At 50.4% G+C, this 25,226-nt stretch overlaps 1 protein-coding gene across 5 annotated transcripts in view; it reads right to left on the minus strand.

The window, feature by feature from the left end:
• Nucleotides 1–25,226, minus strand: part of Lmo1 (LIM domain only 1 (rhombotin 1)) — a 50,824-nt gene that overhangs the window by 14,722 nt on the left and 10,876 nt on the right. The window contains exons 1-2 of one of the 5 annotated variants that reach the window (XM_005380218.1): nt 25,166–25,226; nt 20,566–20,827 (exon numbers count right to left, since the gene is read on the minus strand). The exons of 2 other annotated variants lie outside the window; for them this stretch is intronic. In XM_005380218.1, the coding sequence (XP_005380275.1) occupies nt 20,566–20,590 (25 nt within the window). In that variant the 5' untranslated portion in view covers nt 20,591–20,827; nt 25,166–25,226. Of the gene's footprint in view, nt 1–20,565; nt 21,136–25,165 lie in introns of those variants that run through there. 2 more of the 5 variants (XM_005380219.1, XM_013511707.1) reach the window with 2 other exon arrangements.

Raw genomic sequence — 25,226 nt, forward strand, 5'->3', positions numbered from 1 at the left:
CCTCGCTCTTTGGCTTAAATGTCGCCTCATCAGAGAGACCATCACTTCCTGATTTTCTTAAATGACCTGCCCCCCTGCCCCCCAGCATTTTTTTCTGAGTTTTTCATCATAATGTGCAATCATTTCGCTTTCCTCTAGTGAGTTTACTGGGAAAATGATTGGTTTCCCTGCTAGGATCAGACGCCCCTGAGCTGGGGGCCCTCTTTGTCTTGTCTCCTATTGTGGCCTCGGTGTTGAGCCCCACAGCAGTTACATTTTAGACATCAGTTCAATTAATGAATGAAGAGAACAAGTGGATTCCATCCAGATATTATTGGCAAGAGTCTGCTGCCCGGAGTGGGCTGATTCAGACAGGCAGGCTCCCTGGAGATGGGGCCTTCATCAGGCTTGGCACTGCTTCTGTGCCACACACCCCAAGGCACCTGTGGCTATGCAGTCCTGACCAAAAAAAAAAATACAGATGCCACTGCAGCAGTGCCCACATCCTACCTGCCACAGCTGAGATTTTTAACAGGTGTACGCCAGGGCTCCAGCTGAGAAATGGCAGTGCTCATATAAATACAAACCCTCCCTTTTACCCCTTCAATAAAGGAGCAGCACAGTTCTGTCCTTCAGCGCCTGCAAACCCATGAGGAAACCCTTCACACACAAATACTCCATCCCTTCTTGGGGAGTGACAAGGCAGAGCAGAGTGCAAAGCCAGCAGCTCAGTCTTTTCCTCCACAGCTCCGGCCTGGGCCCCAATCTGCTCCGGCACAGAGGGAGGCTTCCTCACTCCTACCTCAAGGTCCTGGGGGCTTATACAGACGATCACTCTTCCCTCCCAGCTAATCTGAGCCTCTGGGGCCCAGTGGAAGGAAACAGCTCGTGGAGTTTGTTAGTGAAAAACCCCAGGCCCAAGCCTTTCCCTGTCTGAAATTCTCAGCTCCCATCCCATCCTGGGCCTCTGGAGCCACCTGCAAGATCCCTTAGCAGGATGCTTCCTGGACCAGCAGGGAAGTGTCTGGAAGCTGTATTCCCCAGACAGCAACTCAGCTTCTCCCTGGGCACCTGCAAGGCCCACGTCACCCATCTAATGAAACAGGACTCCCAAGGGGCCTGCAATCTCCACAGAAGAGGAGGAGGATACAGACTCTCAGACGAGTCTCAATTTCACAGCATCAGGGCCGTGAGCACCAACGCGATGAACCAGAAAACGAGAGTCTGGCAGGAGCTGCAGACACACCGTGAGCACCAGGGGATCGGAGATTAGAGCCCTTCAAAATCAATTTTGAATTCAAACTTTTAAATGTGTTCTCCAGGCGCAAAGAGGGGACCCTCAGGCAGGTTCAGCCTGGCCAGCTGCTGGGTCCTGCTTCCTTCTCAAAGTACCCAGAGCCCATCTGCCAGCCACCGGGCTGGGCGAGGGAAGGGAGGGTTGGGGAGACCCTCTACTCTGAACCCAGGACAGCAGGGGTAGCAGCTTCTTGGGCTCCTGCAGGGACAGCACTGCCCTGGGGCTTTCTTTGGCGCCCCTGGAACTTCTGCAGCCTCTTTGCAGACCTGGAGGAGAGGAGCTGAAGGTTCCTGGGGCACCAGTGGCTGACGCTGTTTAGAATGGGGTTTTTGGAGTCAGACAGTTAGGGATCTGTACCCCAGACAAGCCTTGGACTCCTAGGGAGAGGATGCTTCTTCACAAGGGAATCTCTCTTTCTGAAAGCTGGTGGGCACCCTGCTGTGAGCATCCTGAGGTGCAGCCCTGGGAAGTGAGATGGCCGGAAGCCTCTGTGTGGGTCAGTGAGGCAGCCTAGCTGCTGGGGTGGCTGCAGGCTGAGCTATCCACTGTGTGGTGCCTGCAGCCAAGGAGCTGATGATCATGCTGTCTGTCATCTTTCAGGTTATGCCTGGGGTACTCAGTACCGGTCTGGACCTTACCCTTTGAGATCACAGGGATGCACGAGGCACCGAGCCTCACAGGGAACCTGAGAAGAACAGAGTGATCTGGCCAACCTCTGGAGAAGACCTGCAGAGGAAGGCCCTGGAGGCTTCGGCCAACAGGGGATGCTCCAGGTGGCCCCAGTGGGGGACCTCTGCTCCTGCCTGGGTCCCTGTGAAGCCACATTGTTCTTGCAGCCAACAACAAACTCATAGCTGATGTCTTATCAGTCTCTGGGGAGGGAGGCTAGTCTAGCACAAGCTTCTCTAACCCCAGGGACCCCGCAGCATCCCCGTCCCTTAATTTTCTATACCTCAGGCCACTGCTCAACTTTAGACCAACTCCTGAGCCAGAATTACAAGGGCCTGCGAGGCATTCTGCAGGAGAGACATCAGGATGGAGCACCAAGGCCTTGGTCCTGCACAAGCTTTGCAGGGAGCCCCTTTGGGAAAGGAGGCTGGGGTCCCTGGACCATACAGTGGAGAGGAGGCTGCAACTCCTAGCCCCACCCTCTCCCTTCCTTGGGAGTGGGCTGCAGACTTTGCAAGGAAATTACAACATGGGCCTGGTAATGCTCCTTTTAGTTACAGCATAAACTGCGGCAATAAAGCGTACCTGGGGAATGTTTAAAGAAAGCACTAATGATTTCTTCCCCAGTGGTTAATAAATTCACTTCCAGATCAATTTGTTCACGATAGAGCCCGGCAAGCGGAACCCGCGCGGCAGGCACAGCCGAGTGTGTCTTTTTCAGTATAAATGATTTATTACGATGATTAGTGGCACATAAACAATTTAAAATACAACGCTAATTAGTTTGGGGAAGAAAGGAGGGGAAAAGCCACCCTGCCTCTCTCCCCATTATGTTCTACTTCCCTAAGTGTGTACTTTTTAATTAAATCCAAATGTCACAATAAATTTAAAGTGTTTTATTGCCACTCGGGCTAACAGAGGCAGTCATGCAAGCCCCCCTCTCTAGCAGCTGCAGGCGGGCAGGGGTGAGGATTCTGGGTATCAGCAGGGGCTGTCCACAACTCTCCTCTGGACAGAGGTCACTGGGGACCTGCCAGCCCCTCCTAGTCTGAGCAGCTCCAGGCTAGAAAACACTGGGCCGGTCTGGGGAACCTTCACCTTCTGCTCCCCTTCCTGCGGCTTGGAGTGAGAGTGCGCCTTCAAGCTTGCTCTGAGCAGCAGAAGCCAAGCCATGATGGTTGCAATGCTGGTGACCTCCTCACCCCTCCTTGCACATTCTGGAACCTTCTACCTACTGCGTTCTCTGTGCCTGGCACTTTCTGTGAACATCTCACCAAAGACTTTCCAGGGCTGTGTGACGTAATTACTGCTTCAGTTTTATGGATGGGGAAATTGAGACTCAAAAAGGTGGAACAACTTAGTTAAAGTCCCACAGCTAAAAAAGCAGACTTTTGCAAAGACATTTTTTCTGCTTCGATAGCATGTTTGGCCCTGGGGCCCTCATGTAGCCATGCCTGGACCCCGAATTCCCATGTCCAGGATGGGGCAGAGAACACAGTGGCTGCTTAGGCAAGGCCTTGTCTTGCCCTCAGACACATCTGAGGCAGGGGTTCAGCTTGGATTCTCACATGTCTTCATTCAAGTTCAGGCTCTGACATTGATCAACAGAGTAAACTTGGTCAAGTCCTTTAGCCTCTGAGCCTCAACTTCTTCGTCAGGATAACTACAGCAATAACACACAAACTACAGGGTGAAAAACCGAAAGCAGCTAATGTGAGCAGAGTGCTTTGCGACCCTTAACACAATACAGAAGTACTTACTTTTCAGAAGTCCTTGAGGTAAACCCCATTTCACAGATTGGAAAACTGAAGCCAACAAGGGAACAAACCTACCCAAGGTTCCATGGAACTCCAGGAACCTAGCAAACACTAGGATATGAATCATTTCCCTTCCAGAATCTCAGACAACCAAGGATTGTTCTCTCCCAAACACTCTAGCACTCTTCATTTGATTTTAAAATCAAAAATCCCTAAACTAAGAATTTTCACCTGATCTAGCAATTCTGCTCCTAAGTATACATCTCAGAGAAAGGAAAATATAGGTTTACACAAAAACTTACATATGAATGTTCTGCCGGCATCATTCATAATAATGAAAAGCTAGAAACAACCAAAACACCAAAACACCAAAACACAACGGATAAAGAAAATATGGTATATACATATAAGGGAATATTATTTGACCATAAAAAAGAATGAAGTAGTGACATATGCTACAACACGGTGAACCTTGAAAACATTATGCTAGGAAAGATGTCAGATACAGAAATCACATATTGTGTGATTCCATTTATATGAAATGCCCAGAATAGACAAATCCATAGAGACAGAAAGTAGATTAGTGGTTTCCAGGGAGGGAGGACTGGGAGTGACTGCTAATGGGTACAGGGTTTCTTTCTGAAGTGATGAAAATGTTCTCAAATTAGAAAATGATGGCGATTGTACAACTTGGAGAATGTATTAAAAGCTACTAGATTTTATGTTTTAAAAAAGTTAATTTTGTGATATGCAAATTATATCTCAATAAAGCTGTTATGTAACAAAACAAGCAATGATTAAATATTCCCTTGAGAACAGGAGAAACCCTAGCTCCTGCCGGCTGCTCTGCAGGGAGGAAAGCACTCCACAGTCCCCACTGTGGGGGCTTCCCTCCCCCACCCAACACTTGAATCCAGCCATCTTTCCAGCCCTGCACCCCAGGAGACTCAGACCCTACAGGACCCATTTGCTCTTCTCTGGCCCATTCGCTTTCGCCACCATATCTATGTTTTGTCTTCTCAGTTCTCTGTTGAAATTTCTGCATCAGTCAGAGCTGATGCCCTCTCTACACAAAGTGCCCTCCCTGGGGGAGGGGTTTCTCTTTCAGAGAGGACTTTGAGCCTTTCTTATACTGGGCACCACAAGGACACGAAAGGACGGACATAATGGGGTGAATGGGGGAAGAATGGAGGCCAGGGGCAGAATGCTGCCCTTTCCCAGGGCCTGTGAGCTTGGCCTGGGGAAAGATGTACAAGCTCATATCTGGAGCATGAGGCCAGGAAGGAAGGTGACCGGGATGCCTTTGGACAGAGAGAGCATTGTGCCCACGCAAGAGATGCTATCCTTTTATGGCTAGTCTAAGAGGGTGACTGAAAGAGACGAAGGACCCTGTCTAGCAGAAGCAGCAGCATACCGTGGCAGAGCATATATCCACCTGCCCAGTACCAGGGGAAAGACTGGGGTCAGGCTGAGAGCGGCAATGCTCATCTCAGCAGACACAGACCAGCCTCACACGCCCATGTTTTAGACGGGAGGCTGGTTCAGTGGGTCTCCATGGACTCACAATGGCGTGGTCACAGGAAGCTGCCCTTTAGGGCTACTTCTCCCTAACTTCTCCATATTCCTCTTCCAAAGCTCCGGAGACTTCTGAGGGATAATGAGGGGCAGGGATAGGTGACACAGGGCTCTTCATCTTATGCAGCCATTGTCTTCTCACCAATAATCCCTCAAGTGAGCACAGCACCACCCAGGACCACCCAGAACCACCCACCCAAAACAACGAGAGTGTCTCATTTTCCTGAATAGGCGGCAGGGTGGAGGTTCTGGGCTTTAATTTATGCGTGAGGAACCTGAGGCCCAGAGCAGTTCAGCGTTTTTCCAAGGGTCATACAGCAGTTGGTAGTAGAACATTTGTCTAAGATCTCACAGTCAGGAGACAGCAGAGTAGGATGAGAATCACAATCCACACTTGCTACATATAAGACTGGGCCCAGTGGACCCATTCCTTACTCTTCTACTGTAAATTTGTATTTTAGCATAACAGGAGCCAACTGTGCATCTCCGTATCTTTCCCTGAGGGACACAGGAAGCAATCTATGTGTTTACCTCCTTGGTATGAGTGGCAAGTGGTAGGCACATGCCCGAGAGTGATAAAATGGGATTTGTACCCACCTTATGCTGTGGCTAACTGGTTTTGCATATATTTGCCTGAGCATTACAGAGGGTCCAATAGACCCACACCACTCCAAGGTTTATAAAAAAAAGTTTTCTTTGATTTTTCTGGTAGAAGTAGCCCAATTCGGTATAATGGCACATGAAAAACCAGATTTGCAAGTTTTGGAGGAGGTCAAAAGTGAATCATCAGATGATGAAGATGATCCATTATGGTAAAATACATGCTTTCATAACAGAAGAGTGATGTGGGTGGATGGTGATGATGATGATGATGACGAAGACAACTCTGACATTGGCCATGTGAGCCAAAGCTCCTGTGACAGTGAAATGGAGCAAGAATCGGCTGATACAGACACAGGGAATGCAGACCTCCCTGACAATGAAGAAAACAGCAATGTTAGTAAATATTTGACTAGATGAAATGCTACCAAAAGGCCACACAAGGGGGCTGGGGATTTAGCTCAGCGGCACAGTGCCTGCCTGGCAAGCGCAAGGTCGTGAGTTCGATTCCCGGTACCGGAAAAAAGAAAATGGCAACACAACAAATGAAACAATCCAATGTTAGAACTGCATCCGAAAATACAGTGAAGATCTTGGCAGGGGAGAAACCTACTGGACAGAATACCAGTCAGTGTTGGAAATTGTAATAGACAAATGCCTCAAGACGCTATGTAATACACAAAGGCTGAAATGCAAGTAAAACATTCTCTATGTACCACTAGCCATATTAAAAATGTATTTATCATGATACCTCACCAGCTGAACTTAAAGCATTCAAAGGTCTGCTGTCCTTAGCAGTAATTTCCCATGCTGATCACAGGAATGTAAAACACTTATGGAAAAGTGACGGGTCAAAATATAGCATAAAACGTCATGCCCTTGTAGATGCAAAGATATCATGCTTTCAGTTTAGACATTTATCCTGGAATTCAGCCATCAGGTCCTCATTCATATAGTAATAAATCGAGTGATATTGTGAACAGACTTGTTGCTCCCATCTCTCAGACTAATCAGAATGTGACATTGGACAACTGGTTTACTCATTTCCAACTGATGTTACACTTGCTAACAGAGCACAAGTTGACCAGTGCAGGAACCGTACATAGGAACAAAGCAGAAATTCCAAATGAAACGTTGCAATTCCAAAACAGGGAAGTACATAGTATAATCTTTGGATTTCAGAAAGATATAACATGGCGTCATGTATGACAAAGAAAAACAAACTGGTACTGCTGATGCTAACATTTCACCATGACAGAAATATTGATAGAAAACCTTGACAAAATGGAAAGCTGAGATAGAAACTTTCCACAATAAAGCCAAAAGTGGAGTGGATGTTGTTGATGAGCTATGCGGCCACTATGATGTCATCTGAAACACAAAGCATTGACCAGTGGTTATATTTTATTCAATCCTAAACATGTGTAGCATAAATAATTTGATAGCTTACAAAGAAAATAACAAGTGCAAAATACCATGGAGAAATTTTCTTAGAGGACTGGGACAGAAGCTCGTAAGATTTCATTTACAGCAGAGGAAAAACAAAATGTTTCTGCCTGGGGAACTATGCAAAAAAATTATGGAGGACACTAGTGAGCTGACAGGTGAATAGGCAGGCACAGCATCACAAAGACCTACTACGACAACAGAGAACCAAAAAAAGATGTCAACTGTACCCTACAAGACAGTACTGGAAAACAAAACATATGTGCTAACAGTGTAAGTGATACTTGGTATTTTATTTTATTGATATCTTATTTTCCTGCTAAGTGCATGTCATACAATATAGTAGGAAGTGCCTGACCAGACAGGAAAAGAAGAGAGGTGACAAGACTTCCACATAGGAAAGGAAAGCTGAGCACACGTGCTGTCACTGTGAGCAAGACACGTGCATGGAACATGAAGTTGTCATGTGTAAAGACTGCTTTGGGTGTGACAGTTGAAGCAAAGCTTATTTTTGTGGTAGAATTCTATTGGTATTTTCATTATAGTTCATATAAGAATTTATTTCTGATGATATCTTTCAGGTTTTGTAAGCAAGTACACAACTGAAGTGAAAATGTTGATGTTTATTCTAAATGCCTAATACATATTAAGAATTTAGTACTTTATTTTATTGATATTTTATGTTCCTATTAACTATACACTGTGTAACATAATAAGAATGTCCTGACAAAACAGCAAGACCACTGAGATGTCAAGTATATCTTACAAAAAGGCCAGGAAAGCAAGACACATGTGCTGTCAGCATAAGTGACACGTGTGTAGGGAACATGCTGTTGTCGTGTGTGCAGGCTGCCTTAGGTGTGGTAATTCAAGTAAGGATTTTTTTTGTAAAGTGCTATTGGTATTTTCATTGTAGTTCATACAAGAATTTATTTGTGTTGTTCTTTTTTCAACTTGGTACACCAAAATACAGTCAATTTTGAAAATTTTGACTCTTTTTTACAAACACTCAATAGATATTAAAAATGCAATATTTTATTTTTGTGATTTCTTTCCTGTCAAACACTTATTGTTTAATATAATAAAACTCATAGAATTAAAATTAGTAATTCAGCAATAGAAATATTCTAAAAAATAAACATGGGTCTGACAGACCCATGCTTATTCTCCTTGATGACAAAATTAGTCTTAAGTCCCCTTAGCTCCCAAGTCATAAAGCAAACCACCTCTGCAGTCATTAGTCATGACCTTAGGGAATTTTTAAAAGAATTCTAAAGATTCCAAATCTGCTATGGTCTGGGCCAGCGATCTTGGGGGTTCTCTCCTCTTGGGGGAGGCTCCGACTGGCTCCCTCTGACCAATTCCCATCCCTCCCCACCCCTTCCTCTATAGGCCCAGACTGCATGTTCAGAAGGCAACTGAAGGAGGCAGGGAGGAGCTGCAGCAGTCTGAGCTAGAGATGGTAAGGAATAGGCACTTATAAAGCTGAAGAGGAAGCCCCTCCCCACCGTCAACACAGCATACTTTCTCTGCTTCTAGGTCTACTTGTCCCAAATTATTCTCCACAGAGTAGCCCAAAGACCTTAAGTCTTACTTCTGTCTAAAGACCTTCTCTCTGATCTTAGCACAAACCCCCCACGGTTATGCATGACCTATGCAGCTCTGTGCTGTGTGGCCTGCCTACCCCAACCACCACCCCAGCAGTGTCACCTATGCTCTCTAGAACAAAGGAATCCTTTCAACCCTTTCTGTGCCCCTTCACCTGTTAACTCATTCATTCATTCATCATTCATCAGTCAACAAATATTTGCTAAGCATCTCTTATTAGGAGCTGGTCCCAACACTTGTATTTTAATAAAAATTATTCCAACACTGCAGATTTTGCATCAAGAAAAGAGTTCTAATAAACCTCATCATTAAGATCATTTTTCTATTCCATAGTATAAAACCATTTCTTCCTCTGCCCCTTTTTGTTTTATTGGGACTATTTTTATTGGGATCAATTATTTTAAAATTTTTAAGTGACTATTTGGTTCAGGATCAGTTTTTGGCTCAGCTCGTATCTCACAAATTAGAGCTTTTGCCACTCTTGAGATTTCTTTTGTGCCAATTATTTTTACCAGAAAATGTTTTCGGAGCCAACTTCTGTAGATCTAAATTTTGTCAGAAAGATTTGATTCTTCTGTCAATTTTTAGTCAATAACATATTTTACCAGGTGCAGTCTTAACTGTTGCCAGTTTTACTTTGTGTTAATTATGTCAACCAATTTTAAGTTTTTCCTGGATCCTTTTCTTTTTGCATTCTTGATAGTACTAATGAGATATTATTCTCATGTATAAGGTACATTTTTGCGCTGATTCGATAAAGCACACTGAGGATCAAAGCGTAGGGTAAAAACATCCTTGGGGGAAAAGGCAGGTGAAAACATTGCTCTCTGTGCTTGGGTGAGGTGCCAGGTTGGAACGAGGTGCCCCAGGGAGCCCTGCCCACTGCGTACTGGCCCCCAGGGCCCCTCCCCTACCAACAAGAGGCCTCACACATGGGAAATGGCTTCTCTCTGGGGGAACACAGCTGCCTGGAAGAGACAGCACTCAACTGACAGGTAAAGAGGTGGGGTACAGCCCTGGGGCCCCCAGTTGGTTGCAGACAGCCTCTGCTGGGCCCCAGACTTTTCAGCTCAGAAAATATCTCAGAGGCAGACACTCAGCTGAGCAGGAATCATATAACATTGGGGGCCTCGGTTTCACTGGCCAGGAAAGGAGGAAGGTGACCGCTGTGCTCTTAGCCTGGGTCTGTGACGTCACCCGCAACCATAAAGCTTAGGGACTGCTCCAGGGGACCCCTTGGCCTCTTATTCAGACTCTAATAGGTAATGTCAGGGACAAGGGGACTTCCCCAAGTGTAAAGGGCCACGGGCACAAACACTCTCACCTGGGAATCTGAGTCTCCTGCTTCCAGGAGACTGAGGAAAGAGGAAGAACTTTCCATGGGTGCCCTTTCCACCACAGCAGCACCAGGTACCAAAGCAGCCAGCCACTCTGGCAATATAAATGGGGAAATCAAGACAGTGAAGAGAAGGGATCTTCCCAGAGACACACTTCGAGCCGGTGGTAGACCCAGGCTGTGGCTGCAGGAGCTCTGGCTCCCAGCCTCATGTTCCCTGGACAATTTACTTGCTGGGGATATCCCACACACAGGAGCTCTGCTCCCTCCCAAGGAACTGTGAAGCTGCCTCCTTCCAGGCTACCTTGCCTATCAGCAGTCTCCAGCTCACCTAGCAACACCCAGGGGGAATAGAGGCCTTCAGTCAATGGTTTCAGGAAGGCTGGCTCAAGAAGGGTCAATCCCACCTCCTCCAAGAGTCTGGTCACTGCAGAGATACAGAGAGGCCCTGGGCCAATGGGTCCCACTGGATAGCTACTAGCCATGGCACACTTACCATCTACGAATAAAAGAATCAAAGACACACACACACACAGTGTCATCCTTTCATCCCCTCTCACCACCAGGGCCATGACGACTTGGGAATGTCTTTATCACCACTTCTCAAGGCTCATGGCAGGCATGGACCTCATCCTGCGAACTCTGTCACACGCCAACTTGCTGGGGATATTCCAGGCAAGTGTTTTTCCCTCTCTGGGCACAACGTATTCCTCTAAAAATTGTGGCTTGAAGACATCTGTGGCCTTAAGAAGCAATGCTCTTGGGAATGGGGATAGAGCTGGTAACTTAGTGCTCTTTGGGGGCAGCTACCCTGCTGGTCACCTGGAGCCTGAGATGATACTCTAGAGGCTGGCCTCTCATGACCGGTCAGTTTCTAAGCCAACCCCAATAATCCCCTGTCTCCTGGTATTCAGGCCCTTCATATAAGCCACCCCGTTTCCTCTAACGTGGGCTAGACCCATCGACCTGCTTCCAAGGAAGAAAACATAGCAAAACTGATGGAGCGTCTCAGCTGTGACTAGGTTATAAGACTGTGACTTCCTTCTCATGAGCAGATACTCTCTTGATGGCTTTAAGAAAGCAAGCTGCCATGTTGGAGAAATCCGTGCCACACGGAAGCCAGGGCAGCCTGCAAAGAATTGAGGCCCCTGGTCTGGCAGCCCATGAGAAACTGTGTCCTGACAGCAGTCAAATGAGAGAGCTTAAAAGCAGCTCCTTCTCCAGAGGAATCTAGAGATGGAACTGCAGCCCAGGCAGACACCTTGATTACAGCCTGTGAGAAACTCAGAGGATCTGGCGGAGCCGTCCCCAGTTCCTGTCCCACAGAAATGAGAGAATAGTGTGTACTGTGGTAAGCGCTAAAGTTATTTGTTACCCAGCATTACAACACACCATCACACTGGCCCACACACGTAGGGTACAATGGCCTGCACACTCAGGACTGGGGAACCTGTCCTCAGGCCATGGTGGGCGCCCTGCAGACAGCTCTCTGCCCCACAGCCTGGATCAGCAGTGATGTCCAAGCAATGGCTCCACTTCCTGTTCTCATCAAAACCCTAAGGAAGGCTGGGGAATTGCACTATCCACAGGACAAGCCAAGATCTGAACCCAAATTATCTGACTCAATGCCCTTGCTAGCTCCACTGGTTTTACAATCGGAGAAACAAGTTCAAACATTCTTATGGCACCCACAGGCAGCCCCACCTCATCATGCTCAGAAGGCTCAATCTGTCTGCAGGGATGGGGGTTCTGAAAGACCCAGAGAAAAGGGTGGGATGGAGCAGGGCACCAGCTGTGGGCCACAGGCACCCAGGCCAGCGCTGCTCCCACTTGTCTGGGAAAGGCGAGACTCCCTCCCCGTCTCTATCAAGTCATCATGCCAACCAGCAAAGCTGAATTATTAAAACTCCCTTCTGGGGTACCACACGGATTTCTCTCCACTAAGACTCCAAGCGGAGGCGCGGTCGCTCCCACCACACAATATTAAAATGTCAGGAGTTTAAGGCCTGTGTTGGTTGAGTCATAAGTTATCAGTACCCAGTGAGGGCCGACAGAATGCCTCCCTTAAATTATTAAGCAGAAAGCGTCAGACTGTAATATTTTGCTAAACCAAAGTACAGACACAGACAAAGATGTCATTTCAATATTTGAAACCAGCAAGTTTAATTTAAAATAAGAGCAAACCAATAAGCTCAGAACATAGCGGCGTATGAGAGGAAAATTATACTGTGAGAGGGGAAAAAAAGTGGAAGGACTTAAGAAATTTATAAAAGTAATCTCCAAGTGGAAATTAGAAATCAGGGCCTAGAAACAGAATAACACAAAAGAAATATTACTGTCCACTTTCTAAATCAATATAACACTGCTCCACGCCGGAATTACCATGGTAACTCAAGTAAAAAGAATCAAGCAATTCTTATTATTTCAAAATAAAATCACAGCCTGAAGCCTGGGTTTTATTACAACCACTGATAGATCGCTGGCTTGTATTTATCTGAAATATTGCTTTTCAATCAGCTGGTTTATGAATGTACACAGGCCTCTCACCAGCCCACTTACCGCCCTGTTTTGAGGTGAAGGGCCAACCAATGAATCGATTCCCACCCGGCCGGATCTGAATATATGCCTGGTTTAAGTTAGCGCTGCTAACCACCAAGCTTCACCCACTTCCCATCTGTCCAGTGGCTTTGCAGGGCAGAGAGGAAAAGCTTCAAGAAGCAGAGGAGGCTGGTCATTATGGAGGAGGAGGCTGCTCTTCATTGCTCTTGAAGGAATGGGGCAGAGCTCTGAGAGAAGCTGCTCCAACAAACTGCCCGTACAACAAGCTCCCTTCCACCCCAGGCTGTCCTCTTAAAGATTCTTCCCACCCACCCAATGTCCTCCCCAGACCCCAAATCTGATCGCTACAAAAGGGAGCCTGCAGAGAGAAAGAGCCCACGACTCTGCGGTCACTGTCTGAGTTCTGGTACTAGACAGCTATGGGGCCTGAGACCAATATAGAAGCTCTTTGTACTACAGTTTTCTCATCTGTGAAATGAGGATAATAATAGTAGCTTCTTCCTAAGGTCGCTTTGGGTACTAAATGAGATCATACACAGAAGATGCATGGTGGATTGATTACAAAAATGGCCCCCATCTCCACTCCTGCCTGTATCGTCCCCCTTGTGACATAACTTTTCACCTCCTACCTTCAAGAGTAGAATATGCCACCCCATCCCTTGACCAAGGGCTGGCTTTGTGATTCATGCTGGCCGATGGACCACAGCAGAAGTGACAACATGCCCATGCCAACCATGACCTCAAGAAGCATGCTTCCACTCTCTCTAGACCCTTCTCTGCCATGGGAACAAGCCAGATGAGGCTGCTAGATAAGGGACACACAGTACTGTCATCCTAGTGGCCAGCTGGGCAGCCATCCTCCATCCTCCAGGTGTGCCTGAGTCCAGCTGCTTGCTCTGAGAAAAAATGCTCAGCCAAGCCCAGCCTAAATCACTGACCCACAGATTTTCTGAGCTAAATAAACGCTTGTAGTTTTGAGCCTCTGGGTTTTGGGACGGCTGGTGATGCAGCAATTACTGACACATATGCAGAACGCAATGCCTCACTGCAAAGTGTTCAGTAAAATGAGAGCTACTGCATGATCCCTAAAGACCAAGAGGCTGAATCCTAAGAGTGACCGTGACTGTGCAGAGGGCAAAGTCAATAGACATAAGCAAGAAGCTTCCTAGCATATCAAGTGAATACATGCATAGTAGGTGCCAGCTAGATGTTGCTCTCATTGTAGCGGTGAGAAAAACTGAGGCACAGTAAGTTATCTGAAATCACACAGCACTCAGCTGGGACTAGAACTCAGGTCTTCTGAACCATGCTAGCATACTGCAACTATAAACAGCAGGGCACAGTTGATCTTCAGAGGAAGGGGCAGGAGATAGGACCTAATGACTGGATCTAGTAGGCCTTCACACTGCACCTCTGGCCCAGCAATGCAGTCCAGCCTGCTTGCTTCTCTCACACCACCTGCTTTTAATTTGTCCCCAGTTGTATCAGTCACTGTGGCTCCTGCTATAGAACACAAAATAAGTGCATGCCAGCCAATGACAGACAAGCTTGTTGCTAGGTGGATGTAATTCTTAGCTAGCCAAATAGAGGGGAAAGGGCATGCCATGCAAGTGAGACAACAGGAGGAAAGGTAGAGTCGCAAATGCTAGGTCTGCATGGAACACAAACTCGTGTGGACATATTAGACATGCATAGCTTAGTGTGATGGTAGAGGTGGCAGTCAGTCCCAGGCAGAATGCCAGGGTGGCAGAGGCTGGCTCAGCCTGATTGTAATGAGCACCAGGAGACAGATGGTAGGTGGGATGGGAGGATGGTGGTGGCAGAACAGAAAGGGATAGGTCCAGAGCCCCAGAAGAATGCAATCCACCACGGCTGATTTAAACCTACTGATGAGATGTCACTGAACTCAGAGTTGGGAAGAGATGCATGAAATCAGCTCTCACAAGCCAGTACATGTTGACTGCATGTGTGGTCCCATCCTGAGTACAGACCTGCCAGGAAAATTCACTAGCAGTACCATGAGGAGCTGAGCCTCAGGGTGGGAGGATACTCTGCATGACTCGATGTTTTTCAACTCCATACAGGTCACACAAGCAGGAGTCAGAATGCACTCCATGGCATATGCACCTCTGGGGCTTCTGTGGTCCAAAAGTTCTAGGACAGCTTAGTGCCCATCAGTCCTTCCATGAAGACCTACACTGGGACGGAACCCCACTCCCTGGGTTGTTGGTAGGCTAGCTAGGGCTGTGACTGGGACACCCAACCACACTGCTGACGGCCAGCTGAGTTTCCCCTCATGACCTCATCAAATGTCTTAGAGTCAGGGCAGATGTCACAGCAGCTGGGCATGGAACCCAGAAAGATGCTGAAGCTCTGGAATCTAACTTCCATGTAACCCTGGACAATTCTCTTGCCTTCTTTTGTCCCCCATGTGTTGAGGGACTTGCAAAGAATAGCGTGGAGGCTACCACGCTACCTGCCTTGGGGATCTGGGCAGTGCTGAGAAGCGAGGCCAGCTTGCCTCCCAGACAACAGTGACCAGGGGCGACACGGATGAACGAAAGGAGGGTGAAGGTCCAGTGCTCAGCAGTGAACAAGGAGGGCACTGGCCTGGGCCCAGGGCTATGTCAGATCATACTGAAACTGCACGGGGAGCGATGTTGCTTCACACAGTGACAAGCTTCCTGCTGATCAAGTGTGCACATGGGCAGCGTCTCATGTAATGCTGATAGCAATCTAGTTAGATGAGGTCATTGCAGAGATGAGAAGTATAGAGGCAAAGGTATGAAGACAAAGCAATTGCCACACTGAGCGAGCAAACCCACAGTGGACAAAGTGCACCTGTGTAGCTTAGCATGGTGACGGCAGTGACAGCAGGCCTTAGGATACCTGGCACTTGCAGCACCCATCATGTCCTTGTCTGCTCCTTCTGTCCTAACTCCTTCCACTCGTCTTAACATCCCTGCTCAGGGCTTTCTTGACGGGCAATAGTCCTGGAGATGAATTCAAAAAGCATCCTTGGTCTCCCTGCACATGGAGGCAGCTCTGTCACCTCTGGAAAGAGCCCCTAACTCTCTGGGCTCATGGCTGCTCAGGACCCCAACTCCCTACCCCAGCTCCCGCTAGCTACACCACCACAGATCTATCTTCTACTCAAAGACAGCCCAGCCTGTCCAACCACAGCCACTTCCCAGCTTGGACTGCCTGGAGCTGGCAGCCCAGCCAGGCTGTATCTGAACCTCCTGTCTCCTTCATCCATGACCGAGGGTCGGCCGCCAATGCTCACTGACAATCAACCATCTCTCCCAAGCGGGGGAGACCAAAGTAGCCTTCCTCGAGGTGCTGCTCACAAATGGGGCCTGCTTAGAGGCTCCTTAAATGGGAGAGGGTGGGATTTTCACCTGGTCTGACTACCAGGACATGGGGTAGGTAGGGCATCTATTCTCAGGAGAGATGAGAGGGAGGTGTCAGTTCTAGAAAAATGCACGTTTCCTTGTGCGTCTTTGTGGGGCACGTTTAGAAAGACAGCAAGAGAGAAAGGCAGCTCCCACAGCCACAGAGGCCAAGTGAGAGGCCACACGGGCGCTGAGCCCTGGCATGCAAAGGGTGAAGCTTTTAGGCGAGCAGCGGCCAGTGATCTCAGCTTCCCCCAGTCCTAATGCTCCTGAAAGGCTCTCTCCTGCTCCCTGTAATTGGGCATCAGTAGTTAATGCAGTATTGACTGCATTACACGCTCCCGTGCCTCCCCTCGCTAATGCCAATTGCATCACCTTGTACAGTCACCGGCTTGCTTAGCCAATAGCCGTTAAAAGCAATCCAAATCATGAATCATATGGGAAACTTTTAGCAAGACACCACCATCCAAGGAGACAATTTACAGTTGAGTTAATCTGGGTACATTAGCGAGACATGGATTCTGGACGACAGACCAATTTATGTTGTTTCCCTGCCCCCCCCCTTAGTGCTCTGCGTGGGCAAATGAATGGAAGAGCAGGGAACTGAGAGAAACACCTGCCTCTTTACCCAATACTCTGGGAGGGGGCGGGGGGACCCATCTTTAGCGACTCTGCCTGGCTGAGTTTGGGCAGGAACGGGAAGCAGCTGTATGTGCTCTTCAAGATTTGTGACGCCTCATTCTCCGCAAAGAGGAGGTGGGTTATGGAAGGTACAGATGGAGACAACTCCTTTCTAGGCACCAGGTGAGTGCTAGGTCTGATCCCCACCTTGCCAGTCTTACAAGGCCTTTAATAGTCCTACTGGGCTCTGCCTTCCTGGTGATGGGCTGGGGTGTGTAGCATGGCCCAGTAAGTATCAGGGCCCATTGCCCCAGAGTCAAGAAGGATTAGGCCACACTGCCAGGAGAGGCCCCCAGGGCTCTCTGTGGTACAGTGCATACTAAAATATCCCAGGAGGTCCTGCCGGTGCCCAAGCTGGGGCTGGTCAGTACCTGAGCTAGCCAAGTGCTGGCTTCTCTGATGAACCAAGTCAGCTGTGGGGGCTGGGCTGCTAGGGGTCATTAACAATTGAAGACCGCTGTCTGGTCCTTCTCAGCTCAGCTCCACTCTCCTTAAGCATGCTTTACTTATTAAAAATGCTCTAGGACTCATGTCTGGTGTTTAGTTCCACAATCTGCTGGCTGCTTCCTGTGGTCACTGCAGCTGTCCTGCTGGGCATTTCCAGAGGCAGTTTATACCCAACCTAGCCTTTCTCCACCACACACCAAGAACACACCAGTACCCACCACTAGCTGGGTGCCCTCAATGTCTTCTCCTGCCCAGGTGCCTGTGGTCCAAGCTCCCAGTGTTCCATCTGTCTCTCCTCAAGGGCTTCTTCACCAACATCCAGGCCTAATAGATTCTTAGGGTTCAGGGCAGTATCTCCCTTTGCTCCCCTGGGACTTGAAGTCTCTCCCAATGCCCATAGCCTGGTGCCAGCCTAAGTTTCAGGTGCCAGGAGAAGAAGGGCTGTGTCTCCGGGAAAGTTGGAGCTTGGCTCCCTTTCGCTGACAGACAGACCCGGCAGCATTTAGAAAGCCCGGACCCTGAGTTCCAGTAAAGTGGAGATAGCTAGGCCAAGAGCAAGCGTCCAAATGAAAGCAATTAATCTTAAAACCTGAAGTTTAACCGTTTGCAAAACAGATCTTTCTGTCTCTGTGGTGACCCTTCACTGCTCGACCTAATGGATTACTTTATTAATAATGCACTGTGCTTAAAAGCAAAAAAAAATTTTTTTGACGATTCAATACTTCAGAAAGTCTCTTAAACCCGTTGCTACGGCAAAACGATTGATATTTTATTATCTTTCAGAAGTGCAACATGAAAGCCCTGCAGCCCAGCAGAGCGAGAGCTTTGGTCCTCGGCGGCTGGCAGACCTGACTTCAACCAAAGGAGCCCCAGCCTCTCCCGACAAGATGCCATCAGGTTGAGAAAGGCGTTGGGGGTGGCTAATAGGAGCCCTGAGTCCCTGCTGCAGCCAGACAAAGGGTGCTGTGTGCAGGCCTGAAGAGCACACCCCTAGGACCAAGGGGGCTAATGCTGCCACCCAGCTCAGATGGCCACCTGCTGGGAGGGCATAAGTGTACAGGAAGAAGTTAGGCAGTGGGTGTGAAGGGGCAGGTGAGCCTTTTCCCCCTCTCCCATTGTAGATGCCACCTTCCTGGTCTTAGAACTGCAGGAGGCTAAGCTCTAACAGAGAGTGGAGCTCAGATTACTGTGTAGAAAGGATGCTCTTGTGGGTTAGCTCTAGGCTGGCTGGGACAAGAATTCCTGGCTGCTCAGGACTCCAGGCACCTGCCTTTCTGATACTATTATGGACCCCGGAGCCAGTAGTGTCAATGGTAGCAAGCAGCCTATTTAGACTGGTCAGGTTGGGAACCAAGGGGCATCTTGAGCTCTCCTCTGCAGCTGTGGCAGGGACCAGGGAAGCACAACACCCAGGTGGCTCAGGGGCACTGCAGTTTGGAGGCTCAGAGACCTATTCTTACTCAGGGCTCATTTGAACAGCTTAGTATTATCACAGAGCCCAAGGGATTGGAGGGGACCTAGACAGAGATCCATCTCCAGGAGGTGGATGCCATTGGAGGTGAGGTGCCATCTTGGTAGCATAGGACCATCTCCCTGGCCTGAGGACTCGCATGTACAGAGCTTGGGTCTTTGGGATTTCTGATTTAGGCCCAGGGAGCCAAGCACGCTGAATAACATCAGTGAAAGATGCACTCTGCTTTCCACATTCTCCCCACAGGGTGACCCTTTGCACTGGCTTCTACAAGCTCTTCCTTTTTACTGAGAGGGAAAAAGAAGTCTAGAGATGGCCATGACTGACCCTAGGGAACATGGGGTTAGTGATGAAAGGAACTAAATTAAGTTCTCCTCCCTCCCTGTCTTCCCTTTTCATTCTATATAAAACCGCACCAGCCCAGTCCTCTGATAGCCCACATGGGCTCTAGGGCAAGGTCCGTGAATAGAAGTTTGCAGAAAAGCCAGCGTAGAAGCATTCAGTTCCCCTGCTTTCCTCTCTTCCTACACGCATGTAGAGAACTTACCAGCCCCAGGGATCCCCTACCTTTTAAAGACCCTCCCCTGCTGATGCCTCAGAAGGTATAGGTAGGCGGGGGCAGTAGGACAGGGCCGCAACCGAGTGAACAACATTCTGTGTGACCTTGAGCGAGTCACTTCACTTCAAATCTTCACAAGCAACTATGTCAGGAACACCACTGTGCTGGTGGTCAGCAGGGGCCGGGCCCAGTGGGGGCCAGTCACTGTGCGGGATGCCCACTGACTCTCAGCGAACCCACCCTCTCAGCGTGGGCATCCACAATAACGTCCAGCTTTCTTATAGCACCCACAAAACAGGAACCTTACCTAAAGGGCTCAAGTGGCCACTGCCAGGGAACGGTCACTCTCTGGCCACAAGGGGACTATCTTTGGTCACAGAACACATGCTACATTTTATCCGAAAGGGGACTGGGTCGGACACTGTCTCGGATACTTCCGACACTTCCACAAGGCCCTCGCAGCCAGGAGGGCGCTGGGATTTGTGGGGCCTCCTGCCAGGGATCTCCAGTGGCCGTGGGCTCCCGTGCTCTGACCTCTGGGCCTTGCGGTCTTCTGCGGGTGCACCGAGGCTCCCGGCCAAGGAAGGTCCATGCCGCTGTCGCCGATGGCGGGCGGCGGGACACTTTCTTCCTCTGGGCCAAACTCTGGGCTAGGCGCTCAGGGAGGCAGAGATCGTGGGCCAACCCAGGCGGCGTCTTACTCACGAGTCACGCTCCCGGGCAGCTGTTCCCCCCACCCTCCCACCGAGGGCCCAGCCGGCCTTCCCGTCCCGTGCGGGGCACCCCAGCTTTGCGCTGTGCTCCCGCGCTCCGCTCACTCCCAAGCTCCGGAGTCGGATTCTCCCGGAAGCCGCTGATTTGTCCGGCGATCAGCGCCTCTCGGGTTACACGGCCGGCGCAGGGTGATGGCTGCGCGGAGAGGAGCAGCGGCCGAGACCAAACGCTCCACGCGAACCGCCGCGGCGCGCAGATCCCCGCAGCCGAGCCTCCTAGGGGCCCGCAGCGCACACACGGCCCGCGCCCGGCAGGCGGCCGGAGCCCGGGGCTGCTCGCCCCACCCGTCCCGCTGCCCCCGCAGCCCGGAACCCCCGCAGAGCCGGCGTGTGCGCCCCCATCCCGAGTGTGTTCCTGCTCGCCGCGGCGGGGGGCGAGGGGTGGGGGCGTCAGGACCCCGGCCGCCACCTACCGTCCTCCTTGTCCAGCACCATCATCTCGGGCGCTCCGTGTCCAACCGCAGCTCGGCTCGGCCGGGAGAAGGGCGCCGACTCGGGCGCGCTTGGCGGGGCGGTCGGTCCTCGGGCAGGCAGCGAGCGGGCTCTAATTACCCGCTTGTCCGGCTCTTAACCTAGATTGCACTCAGCTAGAATTACATTCAGGAGTGAAGCACTTCGCAGATACAAAAGCAGTCTCACCTACTTTTGTGCCTCAGAATTGCAAGGAACTACGAACTGCAATTTAGAGAGAGAGAGGGAGAGAGAGAGGGAGAGACAAGAGGGAAGAGAGGATCAGAGCCGTTTCTTTGATTCTCACCTTCTAAATGGCTCAATTTGCCCAGTATAATCTGTCTTAATGTAATTGCATTTGATAGCTCATAACCCTGGCTCTGGCAACGACACAGCTTTCAGCCTCATAAAGTGTTTTCCCCTCGGATTTAATCTGAATCTCAATCTAAAATTATATTCAAAGAGATGGGGGAATCTCGGCGGCCGCCTCCCGCTGCCTTTCTCCCTCAATGTATGAGGTTTGCACTCCTGCTACTGAATAAATGCACACATTTCCCGAGGCCCCCCTCCCTCCCGGGTTAATGGGGAGTGGAGACGCGCGGCTGCCCGGCTCCGCAGCGCCACCTGGAGGTCTTTTGGCCCTATTTCTGCGCGTGGTTCCGCGGGGGTTCTAAGGGCCTGGTCTGCCAGCAGTATAGTGAAAGACCCGGGACTGTTCCTCCCAACCCTTTGGTCTTAATTTCTGCTTGCTCACAAGGGCGATGTTTCCCTGATCCCTCCCTTCCCTCCTGCAAGACCTGTCCAGGATTTCTGGCTGGTTTTCAGATTTTTGGCAAAGTTAACCCTCTGCGGGGCACAAAACCTCCTACTGTGAGTCCTACAGCACCACCCCTGACCTCAGCATGTCCCCAAGAGCATTCTGATCCATGGAAAGGGGGAGCTTGCCTCAGCTTCTCTCTGAGCAAGTGCAGCAAGGCCTCAAAAGCTTTTCTCCTTCCACAAATATTTATTGAGCATGTATTATGTGCCAAGCACTATTCTCAGGCACTGGGGACACAGCAGTGACTGAAATCAAGATTTCTGCTGCTGTTACTGAGTTGTGAATTCTTGCCTTGTAACTCATAAGACAGGAAGGACGGAACTATTCATCTCTTCTGGACCCTGCTTCTCCCCAGAGCCTTGGGCCTGGTGTCCAGGCTACCTACTCCAGGAAGGCCACCTACTCCAGGAAGGCCACCTATCTTTAAAGTCCAAGAGTCCCCCACCCAGACAGTACAGAGCTCTAGGATGGAAATAATTGTTCTCTAGCTCATGGGGGGCTCCAGAAAGACATGCTGTGACTCGGTCCTGGGAGTCACTTGTGAGAACTGGACCCAGGCAAGAAGGAAAGAAGTCCCTGGAGAGGCAAAGGGTCACCATGGGATTCTACATCATCTCTTCCAATTAAGGTGGGGCGTCACTTTCTTTCTCTGACCTCGGTTGAGTGGCAAGGGGGCAACCTACCCTCCTCTCTATAAGGTTGCTGTCTCATTATTAGATAAGACAACGTATGTGTGTGTACTCTGTAAACTGTGCTTCTCTGGAAAATGAGGGAGGATTACCTGGTACCAAGAAGACCCAGAGGCTGTGTCTTGCCCCTGACACTTGGGGAGGTCCCAGGGCTTGACAGGAGTGGAAAGTGTGTGTGTGGGGGGTGCTACAGCCCATCTTCTCTCCCAGGCAGGGAAGTCAGGCTTTGAGGAAACAGAAGAGTAGCTGCTTCTAATGAGATGCCTCATTCGCAGCTCAGAGGGTTTTGCTTTCCCCTTCATCTTGAATACTTAATCCTAATAGTCCTTGAGTATATTTGATGTTAAATATATCATTTTGCTCAGACTCGGTGTCCCTCAGGACCGCGAGCTTGATCTCTCCCCTGCCACTGCAGCCAAAGCTGTGCCCTCCAGGTCCGAGGGAGGCTTCAGCACTGCTGCTACCCGCACATTTGGTGCCAGCCCCTCACCCTGGGCTGCACTGCGGGCCAGATGGTATAGCAAGCACAGGACCTGGCAAGGCCAGCTTCTCGCTACGGAAACCTCTGTTTTACCTGCAGGCATTTGCTCCTTTAGGGCCACAGCTTTACCCGTGATCTTCAGGGGCTGCTTCTCATTTTCAGGATCTGAGCCTGACCCACAAACTAGGATTCAACTGGCAGTGTGGGGCGGGGGCGCATTTGCCCACTCTCTTGTCTATTGCTCCTGAGCCTCTCTGCCCCAACATCATAACCCCCAAGGTACCCAACTAGCAACTACATGTCTGATATCCTTTGGGGGAGTCAGGAGCCCTGTGCCCCAAGCCTGGGGTGCTGAGCAGTGGGCTACAGAAGCAAGTAGGGCATGTCAGCAGGAGGAGTGCTATTCACCACAAGGTCTGCTTGTGCCCACAACTGGCTTTCTCTGCCCCTAGCCAACAACGGGGTGCTTCCAAGATGATATAGAGAGGGGCCTCCACAGCTGGATTACAGAGTGGCCCAGGCTTGGGTGACCTGAGCTCCCAGCTAGAAAGGAGTCTGCAGAGTTGACAGAGGAAAACATGAGCCTTCCTCACTGGGTGCCTCCTTCTTAGCTCTGAGGTAACTCTCACTGCCTTGCTGTCCTCAGTGCAGGCCCAGGGACACACCCACAACAGAGTGGAATCCTCAGATCCCCTGGGGCTGGAAGAGACAGTTTTTACTCAACACATTCCACAGGTGATGAGCACGTACTCTCACTTCTACATGCCAAGAGTGCTCAAAAATGTCCTTGAAATGCCTCTGGGAGCAGCAGAGGGAAGCCAGCTGATCCGTCCCCAAGGTTATTTTGGGGAGAAAGGGGGTGCTACTGGATGCTTTACAGATTTCTGGGCAGGTCCCAGCAGTACGTCCTTCCGCCTGGCCAGAAAGTCCTGAGCAGGGTTCCTGCACTGGGGAGTCGGGGAGTGGGTGGGTGCAGGACTCAGCGCCTGAGAGCCTGGGCAGACTAGATATTCCAGAACGTTTCACGGTGGCTGTCAGATGTGCCTCAGCCTGAGGGCTCTGCTCTCAACACACTGCAGCTGTCTACAAAATGGGGTTACAGGCTGGACCCAGAGAGGTGTTCAGGGGGACAAGGGCCCCTTCCCTGTAGCCACTACAGTTTACGGGATAGAGTGAACCTACCACCTTTGCAGTGCGGCCAGGATAGGATGCCCGCTGGCCAAGTTCAAACGCCCTGCCCTGCCCTGCCCTGTCCTGTCAGCTACTACACAAAAGCAGCTGGTGCACAGGAATTTGCACCCAGCCAGAGTGGTGAAGTGACAGTCGCAAACTTTCCCTCTTTTGCAGTTTAGACAGCCCAGAAGGGCATTCTGGGAAACTGCAGTCATAAATCGTCAGGCCTTTTAGAGGTCCAAGCCAAATGTGCACCCCAGAAAATCAGTCTACTGTACCCTTGAAGAAGGCCAGTCCACCCCCGCACAGCAAGTCAAGAAAGTTGGGAGCTTGCACCCAGACGGAGAGGCTTGCTGTGCTGTAGGACTTGCAGTGCTAAACCCCAGACCACTGATCACCATAGGGGAGGTGGTAGTGGGGACCGGGGACTAGCAGCACTGGAGGGGAAGGCCAATCAGACCCTTTCTCTTCAGACCAACTACTGCCTCCTAACCCCAAATTTCTCAGCCCCCAGCCCCACCACTTCACTCTCCAGGCACTAAAGCCTGTCCCAGCCCCTGAGAATGGCCCACAGGCAGCCAGAGCTGTGAGTTCTCCTAAGAGACCGGCGGCAGGTCCTGTGCTAGTTGGATCTGGAGTGGATCCAGATTTTGTGAGGACCAACGCTTACTGTGGTTTGGGATCAAGAAAAGGAATACAAGATTACTAATGCAAAATTACCACCAGGGACCTGGCAACTGAAGGACCTTGAGAACCCCGAACTTCATTAACTTCAAGGTAAATCTGCCTCTAGTTGAACCTGATGCTTTGGGCTATATGGCCCACCTGCTCTGTCACCGAGGTGCGTCCCATCACAGGCTGAGGGAACTGAAGGCATGTGTCCTTCCCAGCCCTCAAGAACGGGGAAGTATCATTCATCCTGTAGTCAGAAAGTCCCTGGCCTGGGCCCCAGGTCTTGGCTGAGGGACTGCATCCTCACCAGCAAGTTCTCTGGGCATCTGCATGGGGAGGGGGCCCTTCCGCATTAGGGTGCAGAAGGGGGACATGCAGCCACCTAGACAGGCCCAAAGACTGGCATTGCCAGGGAAGCCCACGGCTCGGGTCACACAGGCACTCCAGTTGCCAGCGATGCCCAAGAGCCAGTGAGAAAAAAGTTCTTGGCCCAAGTGTACGCGGCTGCCGATCTCCAGGTGGTCGGGGAGACTTGCTTATCCGGTGAGGAGCCCAGAAGCACCCCCGACACACCCACGTGCGCGCGCGCACACGTCCAGCCCCGGAGCTCGCGGGGAGCCAGCCACCAGCAGTCCCAAGAGGCCGGGCAGGAGCCGCCCCCGAGCCCGCGCCGCCGCCGTCCTGCGCCCACGAGTCCCAGACACCCGCGCGCGCGCGCAGGCACCTACCGTCCTCCCGGTGCAACACCATGCTGCCCGGCGGCTCCAGCCAGGCCCCGGCAGAGGACGC

Source organism: Chinchilla lanigera, unplaced genomic scaffold, assembly GCF_000276665.1.
Source record: "Chinchilla lanigera isolate Chin_1 unplaced genomic scaffold, ChiLan1.0 scaffold00013, whole genome shotgun sequence".
In the NCBI taxonomy this organism is placed as follows: domain Eukaryota; kingdom Metazoa; phylum Chordata; class Mammalia; order Rodentia; family Chinchillidae; genus Chinchilla; species Chinchilla lanigera.